Source organism: Coptis chinensis, chromosome 8 (genome assembly GCF_015680905.1).
Source record: "Coptis chinensis isolate HL-2020 chromosome 8, ASM1568090v1, whole genome shotgun sequence".
NCBI lineage: Eukaryota > Viridiplantae > Streptophyta > Magnoliopsida > Ranunculales > Ranunculaceae > Coptis > Coptis chinensis.
The window spans coordinates 36,627,029-36,645,310 of NC_141463.1; the positions used below are offsets into that span (position 1 = coordinate 36,627,029).

The following is an 18,282-nucleotide window of genomic DNA, read 5'->3' on the forward strand; positions in this document are numbered from 1 at the left end:
GTAGGCACTCATAGACTACGAGGTCCGTTGGGGCAGCTCAACCTGCCGTGCACACGATTTGAGCAGTTTGTCCGCGGAGGGCTCATCCCCCCCGTGGCCTCTCTTTTGGAGTGGCTTCGCCAACCGCTGGGCTTCTCTCTTTGCCCCCGGGTGCAGTGTATGCCTTTCTTCCGCGGATGGCTCTCCCTGATCCGCGGCTCTAATTTGAGGTGGACCTCTCGTCCTTGGGCATCCCTTTCCCTCAAACCGTGTTTAGCCTGACTGCTAAATTTATGCATAAGGACGAAATTTACTCCCCAAAAGTGCCATTGTATTATATATTTACAAACAGCTCCAGTGTGTCATTCTAGATTTTCATTACATTCAAGCATAGAATTTTTTTAACATTCTCACATTCCATGGTTTTGCTAGCACTTTTCCCTCCGCTGTTCACAGCTTGTAAGTACCAACCCCTCCTACGTCGACCACTGTATAGGGCCCCTCCTAGTTCGGTCCCAGCTTTCTGTCGTTCTCTCTCTTGGTACTGTGTGCCACTCGTCGCAGCACAAAATCCCCTACTCTGAACTGTCGCGGCTTGACTCTCTTGTTATACCGTCTCTGAAGGCCTCGGTGATATTCCTCTAGTCTGATTTGCATCGCGTCCCTTCGCTCTTCTGCTAAAGTCATATCCACTGCCAGTACGCTCTCATTCAGTCCCATTTCCACCGCTCTTGTCCGCGTTGTGGCTGCCACCATTTCCGAGGGAATCACGGCCTCGACTCCGTAAGCTAAAGAGAAAGGAGTTTCCCCAGTTGATGTTCGAGGCGTTGTCCTGTATGCCCAGAGAACATGACTCAGTTCATCTGCCCACATGCCTTTCTTATCCTCTAGCTTCCTTTTGAGATTGTTCATAATGGTCTTGTTAGAAGATTCTGCTTGCCCGTTGCCTTCTGGATTGTATGGAGCTGAGAACCCCTGCTTCACCTTGTATGCTTGTAAGAATGCCTGGACTTTGGATCCGGTGAACTGGGTTCCATTATCCGCTATGATAATATATGGCAACCCAAATCTACAGATGATATTCTCCCATAAGAACTTGATCACTTGTGCTTCCTTGACTTGTTGCAGGGTCACTGCCTCGATCCACTTGGTGAAATAGTTTGTGGCCGCCAACATGAATCTCCTTTTGCCGCTAGCCATGGGCAGCGGACCCACTATATCCATTCCCCACATTGCGAAAGGCCACGGACTAGACACACTATGTAGTGGTTCCACTGGTGCAAAGATCATCTGAGCAAATCTCTGACACTTTTCACATCACTTAGCGTAGTTCACGACATCCCTCTTCATGTGTGGCCAAAAGTAGCCCTGCGTTATCAATCTGTGTGCCGTTGTTCTGCCCGCTGAGTGACTTCCACAGTATCCCCCATGTAACTCCGCCAACACCTCTAGGGCTAACTTCAGCTCGAGACACTTCAACAAAGGCCCGTTAAAATTCTTTCGATACAACTCCCCTTCTATCATTACGTACCTCCGAGAAGTCTGCTCCAATCTCTTTTTCTCCTTTTTATCTTTCACCACATCCCCAGACAAAAAACTCTTGATGGGCTTAATCCAACCCCCCTCTTCCTCCTCGGCCTGACATATCTCACCCCCTTCCTCTACCACTTCCTCTGTACTAGGTTTCTCCAGTCGCTTTATTTTTATCACTCTCTCTTCAGACTTATGAATTGCGGCAGCCACGTATGCTAAGGCATCGACATGTCTGTTCTTGCCGCGACCCAGATGTATGAACTTGATCTTTGCAAACCTGGCGGCCCTCTTTTGCAGCATTTTCAAATATTTTACCATCCGCGGGCATCGCGCGGCAAACCCCCCATTTGCCAGGCACACTACCAAATTCGAGTCCGAATACACTGTCAGCTCTTTTATCCCCACATCCTCTGCCATTCTCATACCCGCTATTACCGTCTCATACTCTGCTTCATTATTGGATGCCGCGAACCTTAACTTCATGGTTAACTCCATTCTGTTGTTCTCCAGCGTGACCAGCACCACTCCTATCCCACTGCAAGTGTCTGTGGCTGACCTATCGGCGAACACTCTCCACCCATTTCTCCGATCCCAGGGGTCTAACCAGTCCTGTTCAATGATCTTATCCGGCTCCATGATCATCTCTTCTCCCCAGGTGGGATCCTCTGCTGGAAACTCTGCTAAGAATTCTGCCATCGCCTGCGCCTTCTCCGCTGTTCTGATCTGATATTGTATCTCGTAAGAACTCAACATTACTGCCCATTTCAACATCCTCCCAGATTTTTCTGCTTTCAATGCTTGCTTTAAAGGCAGATTTGTCACCACCCCTACAGAGTGTTCTTCAAAGTATGGTTTCAACTTCAGGGCAGAGAACACCAATGCCAAGGCATATTTTTCGACTCTGCTATATCAGGTCTCGGCATCCAGCAATGTTTTACTTTAGAAGTACACCGGCTTTTCTAACTTACCCACAATTCTGACTAGTACTTAGCTAATTGCATACTTCGTGACCCCTAAATACAAGTATAATTTTTCTCCCTGTTCCGGCCGCGACAGCAGAGGGGCCTTACCTAGATAACTTTTCAACTCCTTGAACGCCTCCTCGCATTCCGCGGTCCATTCGAAATCCAGAGTGTTTCTCAGCAACCGATACAACAGCCTACACTTGTCCGATGACTTTGAGATGAACCTATTCAAAGCCGCGACCCTTCCTGCAAGTCTCTACACCTCTTTGACATCCTGAGGCGACGACATCTCCACTAGGGCTCTTATCTGCTCGGGATTGGCCTCTATTCCCCGGTAAGTAACTATGTACCCCAGAAACTTCCCCGTAGTAACGTCGAACGTGCACTTCTCTGGGTTAAGCTTTAAATTGTACAACCGCAGTATATTGAACATCTCTTTCAAACCCTCTAAATGTTCTTCCTCTGACATGCTCTTCTCCACCATGTCATTTATGTAAATCTCAATCCCCTTTCAGATCTTGTTTTCAAACATTTTCTCCCCTAGCCGCTGAAATGTAGCCCCGGTGTTCTTCAATCCAAACGGCATTCTAGTATAGCAATATGTACCGTCTTCCACCACGAAGGCTGTCTTCTCCTGATCTGGCCCATACATGGCGACCTGGTTATATCCCATTGATGCGTCCATGAAGGAAAATACTTTAAACCCTGCAGTTCTATCCACCAGCTAGTCTACTCTCGGCATGGGGTAGCTGTCCTTAGGACATTCTAAATTCACGTCAGTGAAGTCAACACACATACGTACCTTGCCATTCTTCTTAGGCACCACGACCACATTTGACAACCCGGTCGATTGCGACACCTCTCAGATTATACTTGCCCCTTCACCCTCGACCTCCTCCTCACGAATTCCTTCGGCGTACTTTGGTCTAATTCCTCGCATCTTCTGTCTTATTGGCTTAGCGTCTTCCCTCATATGTAACCTATGACATGCGAATTCTGGGTCTAATCCGGTGACCTCCTCAATTGTCCACGCAAACACATCTTTATTGGCAGACAAAAACTGTACTAACTTAACCTTCCTTTCCTCAGACAAACTGGACCCTACTGATGTGAACTTCTCCTCGTTGCCTTCCCCCAAATTCACTACCTCTATCTCATCCAAGGTCTTCGGTCCCTCTGTTAACTCAGCCGACCCCTCCCCGACGGTGCACTGTAATTGCTATGCCTGCCGTTTCCTGGAACGCGAAGTCTCTTCCTTTGATCCGCAGATCAATCTCTTCACTGTACTCTGGTGACTATTTTTAGCTATCACCTGATCCCCACGGACCTCATATACCCGGGTAGGAGTAGGGAATCGGATCACTTGGTAGTATGTAGAGGGGATTGCTTTCATCTCGTGAATCCACCTCCTTCCCAGGATGGCGTTGTATTGTGAGTCGGCATCCACCACCTTGAACCTCGAGAACACTGTAACTGGTCCCGTAGTCACTGGGAGCAGAAGCTCCCCTAAAGGTTCCGTCATGCTTCCATTGAACCCATACAAATTCGTCGGCGAGGGTCTCAACTGCTTCCTTTCTATCTTCATTTCCTCTATTGTCCCTCTAAACAGTAAATCTACTGCACTGCCGCAGTCCACTAACACCCTCTTTACCATGTAATTTCCCATCGCCACTGTGATCACCAACACATCCTCATGCGGGGAATCGATGGCCTGAAGGTCCGCGTCGGTGAACATTATGCTTCCCCTTCCATTTGCGGGCTAGGAGGTCGCCCGCGAATGTCCTGCTGATTCATGGACCTGCTGTATGCTTGCCGCCCACCGTATTCTGTCTCGGTGTGCATTGTGGCTCAATATCTCTCCACTGAAGATCACGTTGATCGTCCCCAATATCCTCCCCTGTGTCGGTGCTTGCTATACCTTTTCCTCTTCTGTTATAAACTCCTTCAACAACCCCTTCCCTATCATCCTCTAAATCAACCATCTCAATGCTTAGCAGCCGTCCGTCTCATGGTTGTGTATTTGATGATAGGCGCAATAGGGTCTGCCTTGTACCTCCACTGGTTTGGTTCACGGACCCTCATACCCCTGCAAATTCTGAATCAACAGTAGTATCTCGCTCAATGACTTGTTTAGTGGCACTTGTTCTACCTCACGATAGGTCTTTTTGTCTCGACTCTCCCTCCTAGCCTCTTCTCTGCTCCTCTCGGGCCGCGACAAATATCCTCGGTATCCGCTGCCCCCTTTGTCCAAGGACTCATATCAATGACGCCCTTTGCCTTTTTCCAGCGATAACACCGCCTTCCCTGGCCTTCTCACCTCCTTCTGCATGGTGTCTTCGTACCTGATGTACTTCTCCACCCTCGGGTATAGATCATGTAATGTTGCAATTTCATTCTTGGCTACCGACTCATGTACCCTCGTTCCCGGGCGTAATCCTCTCTCGAAAGCTATCACCGCCGTTCTTTCGTCTAGATTCTCCACTTTCAAGGTCTCCGCCTTGAATCTACACAAGAAGTTCCTTACCGATTTAGCGGACCTCTGCCTTACGTTGAACAAGGCCGCGATGTCAACAACACGCTTCTTCTGGTGTATAAAATGGTCAATGAACGCCTGCTCCAACTCCTAAAAGCTATTAATACTCTTAGAAGGTAATCTGTAATGCCAGTCAGATGCTCCCCCTTTTAAGCTTGCTGGGAACATCATACATCTCAGCCCGTCATACCGTGGCTCCTGCCACAATGGCATCTGCTGTCAGAAGTGATGAATGTGGTCAGTGGGGTCTCTAGTCCCATTGTACCTCTCAAACCTTGGCTAGTTGAACCTCTTCGACACCTCTGACTTCCAGATCGCGTCCGCCAGTAGGTTGCGGTTCAACCCTGCCACCACCTGACTTGCCACACCTCCCATGCCCTTGGCCTGTTCCAGACTAGCTTTCAGATCGCTGGCGATCATTTCTCTGACTTGTTCTTTGGTGAGCCCCACCACCGTCTGTTCTTCCACATCTGTTCCCCCTTCCTCCTCTCTTTCTGCTCCCGACACGTCCCTTTTCGACTCCTCTATTGTCTCTTTCTCTCTCCTTAACCCCTCATTTTCTTCTCTCAACCTTGCTATCTCCTCATGCAACAACCTTGTTTCCTCCGCCTCTGACATTACTGTCTCTTCCCTACCTTGCTCCTCCCCTTCACTCCTTACTGACTCCACATCCATCTCGGCGACCGTCGTCTTTTTCGGTCGACCCACTCTTCTTTTTGTTGCCATCTTACTATTTTTCACTCTCGTTCCCCATAGACGACGCCAAATGTTGTGACCTCCCTTTCTCTTCTCCTCTCCTGTTCTATTTATAATCCCTCATCTCTCTCTTAGGCCCTCCACCTGTCCCTCCATCTCTCGGTCCATTGATTACCGCGTGGAGGGTTCCCATACGACCCTAGGGTTTTCCCCGTGCTCCTGCTGAGCACGTGTCCCGATGGTACAACTCCAGGTCAGCTATCCCTTCAAGTCGCGGCTCTCCACTGTCGGTTCTCAATTCTGAGCCTTCATACTTGACTCCTATGTCCGCGGCCCTTGTAGAATGCTTCTCACCCCACTGTATGTCCTCTTTCTCATCCGCCGGACCACCGGCCATCATAAATTGGGTAGCTACAAATAGAAATTGATGATGTGGAATTTTAAGAGAGCTAGAAAAATACCTCTTATGGGAGCTTTAATATTAATATATAGGTATCCTAGCAATATATCCTAAAAATGTACAATAAAATAAACAACAGAGAGCGACTCTCAAGGACAAAATGGACAAAATAATCACTCACAAAACCAACTTTTTTCTTATAATTAGCCACAAGGACAGGGATGTGGAAAGTTCAAGTATACCCTTACACTTACAAACAAACAACTTCATTCTTTAAAACACAAGCGCCGAGAAAAAAAAAACCCAATTTTAAATCTCAGACATAAGGAAAGAAGTTAAAACCAAACTAAAACAACAAATCAAACCCTAAATCTCACAAATCCAACAAAATCAACAAATCAAACCAAGAAATGCAAACAAAATGTCAAATTCACCATCAAGAACGGAAGAAAACAAGTGCAACATTAAAAATCTCACAAAGAAATATGAAGGGTGTTGAAAAGTTAAAGATGAAGAAGTGATTACACCTTGAAACTATCGGGTATGGTTTTGGCGCGAACTGTGTTAATATTGTTATTAATATTTATATACGAGGGGGTGATATAGTTTTAGCGCGAACTGTGTTTGATAAAATAACTCAAAAGAATTTTTTTAGTTGGAATTGTTTGATTTCGGGTTATACCCAACATAAATGTTTGAAGAGGCTTGTTATCTTTTTCATTTAATGATATGCGAGGGATTTTTTCCTACTCATTGTACACTTTGTAGTACGCTTCGAGCTTGGCAACATTCTGGGCCTATAAAGGTTAAGTACGTGATAAACACCTAAAACTGTAATATAAAACCCCGTAGAGACATAACATTTTGGTTAATTATATGTTTAATAATCATGAAATAATTGTATTTTTGAGCTTTTGTAGGTTTGAGCAATCAACGTGAAAATGAGGATAAAAGCCAGTATTTAAGCACGGGATAGGGTGTCTACATGAAGTTTCCAATTTAGCCCACGTGAAGCCCAACTAAAACCCAGGGAAGCAAAAAGGACAATTTCAAGTTAAAACAGGATGAACGTGCCGAAAAGCATCAAACTCCAGAAGCCCATATCTTCTGAACTTGGACTCCAATGGTGGCAAGTGAACCATCAAAATGATCAGTGCGACGAACTCTAATATAGGCGAGACTTTGTAAAAAGTCAACTTTTGGACCCACCATTGGTCGAAGTATAAGGGACCCACTATGCGGACCTACAAAATCTAGTGATCAAGCTCACACGTCAAACTTCAGCACAAGTCAAGTTGCATTGAAATGAATCAAAGACTTTTGTGCATAACTTTGGCACAAAGTCATCAAATGGGATTAGGTGGCAAAAGATTAATTAGGTACATAATAGTCTTAATTGGTGGCATGATGAGGTGGCATCAAAGTCTTGAATTGGTAGCGTGAAATTCATGATTATGTGAATGCAAATTAAGCTTTGGCACAAAGTCTTGCTTGATTAGGTGGAAAATGATTAAGTTTTGGCAACCAAAGTCTTATTTGGTTAGCAAAGGATATGATGTGGTGGCATGAAAAATCAAGGTTTCTCATTTAAGGATGCAGTTGGATGGTAGAAATTCACGTGGATGTAAAGAAACTGAGAGCAATCTCTTGCTTTAAAAACAACTTTTGCTCCATTACTTAGTTTAGTTCTGGAGTAAAAAGTTTCCATGTTTTTCTTAAGCTTGTAATATGTTTTCAAATCTAAGCTGATAATAAAATTCTTTTCTAAGTATAAATTAGAATTCTACTTCTTTTTTTGCTACTTCATGTAAATCTCCATTAAATTTCTTGAATAGGAACATGAGTAGATTAACTCTCCACTTATCTTTCTAGCTATATCTCTCTTTTGCCGTAAAATCAAGTAATTAGTTATATTTTTAGCTATTAGTAACATGCATATCAAGTCTCTTAGGAAAGTAGTTTAAATCAAAAGTAAAAATCCTGCTCACATGATTCCCTTGACGCGAAATTTCCAGTTGGTTATTAGCTAGAGTTTTAGCCTTTTGGTTTGGAACGAAACCTTTTCTTGAAATAAATTGCAACGTACACATGAGCGAGGTGTTTGTGTGTGAGAATCATTTTTTTTTTCACGTGCAAAAGTACATTTATCAATACGCCACAGATTCATGGGTTGGTTTCAAAGAATAAGTACATTTTTGATAGTGTGGTGTGCAATGCATTGATACGAATGTATGGAGTTTGTTGCGTGGAATCTACTGAATGTGCTCGTCAGGTTTTTGATGAGATATTGGTTAGGAATTCAATATCTTGGAATTCGATGATATATGTTTATTCTCAACGAGTAAATGTTTGTTCTGCTTTTGACGTGGTTGTAGAACTGCTAGACATGGAAGAGAGGCTCCATATATCAAATAACATGTAAATGTCTAAAATTTTGTTTTCCATCATTTGTTGTTACAATTGTAGCCATGTTTAATTGGTTGAAAACAGGAAAAGGCTTGAAAATGGATTTTGTCACACCCTGAATTTCGACAAAATTGGAAAAACAATATTTGTTCCCGACTATTCGATTTTCAAGGTGTGATGCACTCTCAACTTCCAAAAACCCATAAAAATTTTCAAATAAACAAAAGTCTTCTTCATTACAAAAATTCACAAAAATGATTAAGTTACAAATTTCCTTTTAATAACTCTTTAATTATAATTACAACTAAAAATACAAAAAAAAAACATTGTCTCAATTAAAATCTATTGCACCTCAAGGGAAAACAAAACGTATCCTGTATTGAGACGCTAGCGCAAACCACAAGCAGCAACCAACCTTTTTCAACACTAATCCTGTCAAGACTTATCAATTGGGTTCATTTTATGAACACACCCGATAAGCAAATATGCGAATCGGGTCAGCATTATAAACAATGCTGGTATGAGTAGCCCTAATAAAATACAAAATATACTTATACATATATATATATATATATACACAAGCAACAAGGCAGTTAGTTCCTCCACCGAGGCGCCTTAACTTCCAACGACTAATACAACATTCTTAATTACAATAATTAAGGCAGGTAGTTCCTCCACTGAGGCACCTTAGTTTTTAACCGTACTAAATCAACTGCATCTAATAATAAAATAACAAAATTAAAACTTACTATATACTTACATTGGTGTAAGCCTAATCACAAAGTGGGTCACACCTGCATAAATAATCAATTCAACCCACCCTTCTGCAAAACCATTGTGAATGCAACATAACTTACAATAAATCATTTATTATAGATTGAACGTACACTTTGATATATCATCACAATTATTGTTTAGAGTTTCTTTACATGTCTCTATAATCACGTCGTCTCTATGTCTTACCTAGTTTCCCTGGTTACCGCAATCGCTCCCCTACGACGAACATGTACATTGCATCCACATGCCTCCCCTCACGTAATGAACCACTCCATGCATAGTTACCATAAGCGGGATATCGCATACCAGGTAACCCCCACACGAACGTCATTACGTCGGTACTACGACTATTCGGCATAAAATATCGCGCGTCTCGTTCTAATTTTGCGAACGAGATAATCAAGCCACTATTCGGCTACGATTGCCCTACACATGGGTCAATCAACATCACATACACCTTATACAAGGGCCAATCATATCACATACGCCCTACACATGGCCCAATCACATGAGTTGTGGTAGCTAGGTTCTAGGATTCGTTACGTAATTTATTCAGGTATCATACCTTTATATCTCATAACCATTTCACTTTATCACGTGCATGCCAAATACATTATTGCACTAAGCCACAATATTAAGAAATATCTCAATACATCTCATAACGGCTTTCATTCTTTCACGCGCCAAATAAATTATTGCACTAAACCACAATCCCTTGAGAAATATCCACAAAAATTATACTACATCATAGTAGCATCTCACAGATATAATGATGGAGCGTTTACATTTATTTCTCAAAAAATATCATATTTAATAGATATCCTAAAATATGATATCATTTAACAGAATAACAAGTTCAACATACCACATAATGTCACAATTGCTCCAAACGTATCGCATAACATTTTTATAGCGTTTTAGGAATATTATGTCTCCTAAAATTTCAATCTCGTCACGTGTCAAAAATTGCACAATATCAACGTCAAATCTTTCTTAGATAATGACTAACCAGTTTATACAGCCTTCCACAACATTCTACCATTTGATTAGTCCATAAAATTGAATATATAAAATGTAACATAATAAACAATCAACAGTCAACGGTCACAGTCAAAAGGTTGACTGGTCAACAGGTCAAGCCCAGCAGTCACCAGTCCTAAACCGGTGGTCATCCAAACAGGTCCTAACCCAAACCCATGTCTAAACACTTCCACCCATAGTCTTAATCCAACTAACCAAAACAAAACCCAAAACCAAGGCCCAAAACCAATGCCCAAATGTCTAAACAACCTATTTATACAACCTGACCCATTTTAAGTTATATGGACCCAGCCCAAACCAAAAATTTAGAAACCGGCCCAAAACAACTAAATTAGAAACTAGCCCAAATAAATAAAAAAAGATTTCGGCCCAACCAAACAAAACAGAAATTTCAACCCAAGCCCCAACAGAGAGGTCATCTTCCTCACCTCACCAGCAGCTCTCCTCCACCACCAGCCACCACGAATTTCCCCTCACCACCACTCTAAACCTAACCGAAAATAATCCCAATCAAAACCCCTACAACTTTAACAAACACAAAAATCGATTTCATTAACTTTCGAAATCACTCCCCAATAGATCTCGACCTCCATTCACCACCGTCCGACGGCTTCACACAGCCCCCACTCTAAATCGTTCGGTTTTTACTCCCCCTAAAAACCCACCAACATTTAACTAAACACAAACACTAACTCATCATTCATCAATCCTAGCAAAAATTCTCGACCTCCATTGATAAACGTAAAAAGAATAATAGTTTACTTACGAAATGAACGATAAAACTCAAAACGTAAGTAAACTAAAACTTATTACATGCCTAATTTATCAAAGATTTCTACTCTCAATTCTATCGAAATAGAGTGGAGTAACAAATTCGTTCCACTCCTAGTTCTTTCACCAAGTAATGTTCTCTACGTATAAATAATCTTAACTAAAGTCTAATGAGAGATTTACGAAATGATAACTAGACTACGATGCAACTACCCACAAGATGCAACTAGTCGACTATTTAAACAACTATGGAAATACTATGTCGATTCTATGATAAGGAGTTAGAGGGGGATTGATTCCGCCACCTTAGCTCAACTTAATCCACTAACGACGAATCGTCGTAATCCGAATTGAAGCGCCAAGCGAGAAACAATGCAGTTATTCCTAATCCCTAATTACACATGGCATTTCTACCAATTCATAACTAGCATGTGAACGATTACACCCATTCTCATGGTGAACTAATCATTTCTAGAGTGGAAAGGAAATTATGACGACTCTACGATAATTGGAATCAAGCTTTCATCAATGCTTCTCAACCTCCTCTAATGGAGGTTTAGCCGAGAATCATCACGCTATCATTCCCAATCAAATTCGAACAAGACATGATATAAAGATTTGAACTTTACTTGTTTAAACTCAATTCAAAACTACTCATGCAATAATTGAATTAAACTAATAATGACAAATAAGTAAATCTAAGAATTGAACTAAATAAGTAAATGGAAAATGAAACTAGATTACTGTTTCGACCCCCACCTACGTGGCAAACGTCCATTAGTAGGGGTCTCTATTTTATTTATTTAATCAACAGGGCTAAAACCCAATTCGCAATATCATGGATCAATGTACAGGCCCATTAACTCATGTGTCTAAAGGCTGAACCTTAGCCACATGGCTTGCCACTAATATACATTGATTTATGTCAGATTCATTTCTTATCAAAAAGATAATTATCAGTTGACAGTTATATTCTATCACAATTACTCAAGCAACAAGATTACTTGAGCTACAAGGACTCTCTACTCTACCTCTATAAATACCAAACTATTTTTCATAAGGAACTACGTGGAAACTTGATCCCTAGAGAATAGATCTTGGGTACGTAGGCAGCCATTATTTGGTTCAGTTTCATCTCCCCCAACATCAAAATCCTCTGCTTCTTAGTGCGTTCGTCACCATTGCTCTCGTTGTGTTGAAGCAGTTTATTGCCGAAACATAATTGGCGCCGTCTGTGGGGATTTTAGAATTCATTATCACATTAAACAATCAAGATGGTAAGCACAAGAAGCAGACCAAATAGTCGACATATTCCTCCTGCTAATAATACTCGCAACCCTCGAAATTCAAATCGGCCAATGCAAGAACCGTTGAACAATCAAGTTGCTCCTAGTGGTAAGATCAATTCTTAACATCCAACCGTAGCAGCGCCACCGCCACCACCACCGCCTCCGCTACCGCCACTCCTAATACGGTTGGCGTGAGTTACGACGAGTCATGACGGTGCACACTCTAAGAGTAATGACCCTATTACCCGTACTTATGGGAGAATCAGATTGGCGGGGATAACTACTATCCTAGACATGTCCGATCTCAAATGGAAGATTTACCTCGAGAAGCAATTTCGGGGAAGACCGCCATCCGAGATATGTCCGACATGATGGGAAGGCGGGCATCCGCACAAGAGCAACAAAAACATGGAGAAGTGGTATAATTATACCGACCACCCGCCAAGGGTGACTACCGCCTAGACAGGCTGGTTACGAGGGGATAGACAAAGGCAATCACCCGGTCGGAGCTGATCGTGCGTACGCCAAAGATCTCTAACTCCAATAAGAGATAATGGAAGGTATCCTTCTCCACATGGGGCACGACCGGCGTCGGTTGTTCGATCAATACTTTAACTCTAATAGAACAACGGTTGAAAGAGTTGATTGCAAAAGAACTTAACGATAGAGAGTCAAGGGATGTAAAATGAAAAACTTGGCGATCAATGATGGCATACTTGATAAGTTTTAATTTCGACATTCAAGAAGCTTACCACCATCCCGACTTCAAACAACTAGATTTTGAACTTTATGATGAGTGAAAGGAGATCCGGCTTGCATGTTCTATCGTTCAAAAATAAGTTGGTGTTATGGGGTGGAGATGATCCCCTCATATGTAAGCTATTTCCATCAACTCTAAAGGGAGAAGCATTACTCTGGTTTAATGAGTTGCCTTCAAGATCAATTCACCAATTCAATGAACTAGAAAATCAGTTTGTTAATCGTTTCCGTCACAATTGCAAGACGCCAAAGGATGTCGACTCACTTCTAAACATCAAGCAACAACGTGACTAAAAGTTACGTACTTTTGTTACTAGATTCCGAAAGGCAGCAGCACCGCCGCCGTCGCTACCGCAAACGGCGATACAAATGCCTCCGAAAGAAAGCGTCACGGAAGAAAATATAAGGAAAACCTTAATCCCAGACTGGACCGACCTGACAGGGAAGGCCGACCTCGCATATTTGAGGAAAATCGCCATCCTAGACAGGTTCGACCAGACAGGGAAAGACGGCATCACGGAAGAAAGTATAAGGAAAACCTTCATCGGTGATCGACCGACGGCGGGGAAGGCCGATCTCGCAGATTTGCGGAAAATCGCCATCCTAGACAGGTCCGTCCAGACAGGGAAAAAAGGTGTCACGGAAGAAAGTATAAGGAAAAACTTCATCCCAGATTGGACCGACCTGACAGGGAAGGCTCACCTCGCAGATTTGAGGAAAATCGCCATCCTAGGCAGTCCGTCGGACGGGAAAAAAAGCGCCACGGAAGAAAGTATAAGGAAAACCTTCATCCCAGGTGGACCGACGACGGGGAAGGCCGACCTCGCAGATTCGCGGAAAATCGTCATCCTAGGCGAAGTCTGTCGTCCGGGGAAAAAAAAGTCGCCCGGAAGAAAGTATAAGGAAAACCTTCATCATAGATTTGGGTGACGGCGGGGAAGGCCGACCTCACATATTAGAGAAAAGCGCCATCCCGCAGGTCCGAGGCCAGTGGGGATGGAAGGTGTCACGAATAACTAGAGGAAGACCACAATCCCGGACAAACTACCGACCTAGATAGGTTGGTTACACACAAAGAAAAGTCAATCTCGGTCGGGCCGAAAGTGTGTACGGCTTTTAAAATCTCTAACTCTTGTAAGAGGTAATAACAGTGTCATCTTCCACATAGGCTCGACCCGGGGCGTCTGTCTGTTTAAATCTTTACGGATAAAATGGATTTCACCCCACTTACCACGAAGTCCCTTTGATGTAACTTCCCACTCATCGTAAAGTTCATCGAACCTTAACGAACCTTAACGAAGCTTGTCCGATTCATCCGTATCCATTGCCACGAATTTCGAATCGGTGAAGCGCCGCCGGGCTTCCAACGCCTCTCTTTCATGGATGCTTCTTCATGGTACTACCGGATATCTTTGAATGTGGATGACCAAGAGTTCACCACCTTCATGACCGACCAAGGCATTTTTCGCGCTAATTGTTATGCCTTTTGGTCCGAAAAATGCCGGTGCAACCTACCAAAAGCTTGTCAATACAATTTTTCCGATCTGCTTTGGGAAAAATAATGGAAGCTTATATCGATGATATAGTCGTTAAATCGAAGCATCTTTGGTGATCATCTTTCGAATGGGAAAGTTATCTTAGTGCATATAGCATTGTCTTTGAAAGTCGTTACTCTTGAAAAAGGACATGCTCTAGCGTCTTTGATAGCTGATTTTCCGATTGATGATTCTCCTATTAACGATGTCTTGCGCCAAGAAGAATCTATGGAAGACATTTTGCCGCCAATAAGCGGGGCGGCGAAGACCAACATGAAAACGCAATTCCTAATCCCATTGACCTATGGATTGTTTAATCGGATGGCTCCCATAGTAAACTGGTGCGGAATTGGATGCATTTTTTGTTAAACCCGGCGGAGAAAAGATTGGGAAATATGTGCGACTTGGCTTCGTCGCTTCAAATAACGAAGCCGAGTATGAGGCTGCCATTTGTGCCTTGAGAACAGCTTTGACATCGGGGCGAAAGCTCGGTTATACCGGATTTCGCGCCTTGTTGCAAATCAAGTTTGGTGGGTCTTTTGAAGCAAGAGATGAGCATATAGCGGCTTATCTTAGTTTGATACATAGTCTTGCTCAACAATTTGTTAGCATCTCTATCACTCAAAGACCCCGAAATGACTTACGTCATGCAGATTCATTGGCTTATCTCTCCGCCGCCGTTAGAAGCGAAGGGCTTGACACATCACTTTTGCAGTCATCTTTTCGTTAGTCTAAGTTTGAAAGTTTTTACACTCGCTTAATTCATTACTATCATTACGAAAAAATCTGACGAAGTTACCACATTTAGCTTTGTCAGTCTAAGTTTGAACGTTTTTACTCTCGCTTAGTTCATTACTATCATTACGAAAAAATCTGACGAAGTTATCGCATTTAACTTTGTCAGTTTAAGTTTGAACGCTTTTTATGCTCGCTTAGTTCATTACTATCATTACGAAAAAATCTGACGAAGTTACCACATTTAGCTTCGTCAGTTTAAGTTTGAACGCTTTTTAAGCTCGCTTAGTCATTACTATCGCTACAACAAAATCTGGCGAAGTTACTACGTTTAACTTCACCAATCTAAGTTTGAACGCTTTTACGCTCGCTTAGTCCGTTACTATCACTACGACAATATCCGACTAAGTCACCGCGTTTCGTTTTGACAATCGAAGTTCTAACGTTTTTACACTCGCTTAGTCTAATTTTGCCGAGTTAAGTATGCATTGGGGGCGTTTTTCTCTACGTGGGGGCGTCTCGTTCTATTTCATTTCAACTGCATAAATCTACAACATTGTCAGTTTTCCGCAGGTATGTTATCTGACACAACAACAATATTAAATAATAAACCCATATTTATTTTTATTTTTCATCAAAAGAAGTTTTAGCTCTATAGTATTACATTCACACAATTACCTAATCAATTGTCAATTGTCTCATCAATTGTCTTACGGTTGTTCGATTAAATCTTCATTTTCTTATTGAAATCTGCATTTAAGCTTTTAGTGCTTTCGGTTAACTATTTTCCATGATCATTATTTTTTAAGGCATTGTGCCGATCTTTCTATGAAAAATTTTCCGGCGAAAATTTTTCGTCAACTTCATTATTTTTTCTAAGGCATTGTGCCGATCTTTCGACGAAAAATTCTCTGAACAAAAATTTTCGTCAGCGTCATTATTTTTTCTAAGGCATTGTGCCGATCTTTTTACGAAAAATTTTCCGAGCGAAAAATTTCGTCAATGTCATTATTATTTTTTTTTTCTATGGCATTGTGCCAATCTTTCTCTGAAAAATTTTCCGAGCGAAAATTTTTCGTCAGCTTCATTAATTTTTCTAAGGCACTGTGTCGATCTTTCTACGAAAAATTTTCCGAACGAAAATTTTCGTCAATGTCATTATTATTATTTTTTTTCTATGGCATTGTGTCGATCTTTCTCTGAAAAAATTTTCCGGCGAAAATTTTCGTCAGCTTCATTATTTTTTTCTATGGCATTGTGCCGATCTTTCTCTTAAAAATTTTCCGAGCGAAAATTTTCGTCATTATCATTATTTTTTCTAAGGCATTCTGCCGATCTTTCTACGAGAAATTTACCGACTGAAATTTTTTGACTTCATTATTTTTTTCTAAGGCATTAAGCCCGAACTTTACGAGCGAAACTTTCCGAGGCTCATTATAACATTGTTTCTCCGTGCGGCAAAATTAAGCATTACGTTAACTTTCTAAAGCGAAAACTTTATTCAAACTTCTTTATTATTATTTTTCTACGGCATTGTGATCTTTCCGTTCGAAACTTTTCGTCAATATCTTTTGCTCGTAATTCGCCCGTTTCAACTGCGTATAAATACAAAATTTTTTCGTTAGTCTTTCGGACTTAACCAAAATTTGAAGCTAAACTGGAAAAAATAAAATCTTGGCATACTGTTTCATCTTTGTCGAATTTTTTTTGCCACCGCTTTGTCATATTCTCCGAACTTTTCTCCGTCTTCTTCGGCAGCTCAAAGTAACTAAATAATTGCTCAATTTCTTTGATTAAATTTTACTCCCGCAACTTAATTGTGAGTAAGCCGTTATTACTTCATCTTCTTCGATTTTCGTTTCAAATTCGTACACTTCCTCCATTTCAAATTTCTCGAGTCCTAGTATTTTTTATTTTTTTTTTTTTAATTTCCTTAAGCGACCATTGACGCGGTTCCAGGTAGTCGTTGTATCTGTCACCTTCTTTCCACCTTACCAAGTCTGCGATCGTCATTGAGTTTTTTTTCTCGGTATTTTTTAGCCCCAGATAGTAGCGGTAGTTACTACTGAAAAACAAGAAAAACGGGTCAGATGGGTCAAAAACCGAGTCAGCTAGCTCAAAAATCGGGTTCACAAGATCCGGTGTAATTAATAGTACCAAAATCTCATAATTTTATATGATAATAATTCACACGTGACTGCCCTTCCCAATGGGACCAGCTTATTCTTGGGTGACACTCATCTTCTGGGCATTCAGCAATTCAAGGACGACCAAACATCCATCCATTAAAATTTTATCTTCATCAATTAAGAAAATAATCAGGACCTTATGGATAAAGTTAGAGTACAGTACAAAGTGATACATCACGGCCCGAATATGGTAAAGCCGGGTTTGAGCTTGACATTGATGTCAATATATTCTAACATTTTGATTTTTTAGTTATCCTAACTAAACAAACACCATACTAACCTTTTCTTCAAAACCCGTAACTTTTCTTCATCTAAACTTCTCTTCCTTACGTCTGTGTAAAGTGTTTTTTATGGAGTGGGATATGCGGCCCCAGCACTTATATAGGATTACGCGCGGGTTTTCCAGTGCTGGTGGAATTCTTCTCCAACTCTGACTTCATCTCTACTCTCAATTCTTATCTCATCCGAGCACTTTGAGTCCAATTACTGTTTAACTTCCTTTTATTATTATTATTACTATATTGCCCCTACGTTTAATTTTCAACGGTATAATCCAAATATCGCTATTCCGTTGGCACACTTCGTCAAATTCAGATTTCGCGTTATCCGTGGCCAGCGTTGATGATTTTTAGCCAATCAATTTCTTTTGCAATTTTATTTATGTGCATTTTTTA

The 18,282-nt window shown here is 41.6% G+C and overlaps 2 protein-coding genes across 2 annotated transcripts; both read right to left on the bottom strand.

Moving 5' to 3' along the window:
• Positions 1-483: 483 nt before the first annotated feature.
• Positions 484-2,961, bottom strand: LOC147481343 (uncharacterized). Its single transcript, XM_086578907.1, has 3 exons — positions 2,828-2,961; positions 1,392-2,413; positions 484-1,022 (listed from the first exon to the last, which is right to left on the bottom strand). The coding sequence occupies exons 1-3, from the start codon at positions 2,959-2,961 to the stop codon at positions 484-486; spliced, it is 1,695 nt and encodes a 564-aa protein (XP_086435033.1).
• A 735-nt stretch (positions 2,962-3,696) lies between these two features.
• Positions 3,697-4,212, bottom strand: LOC147481344 (uncharacterized). The gene has a single exon (XM_086578909.1). The coding sequence runs from the start codon at positions 4,210-4,212 to the stop codon at positions 3,697-3,699; it is 516 nt and encodes a 171-aa protein (XP_086435035.1).
• Positions 4,213-18,282: the final 14,070 nt, after the last annotated feature.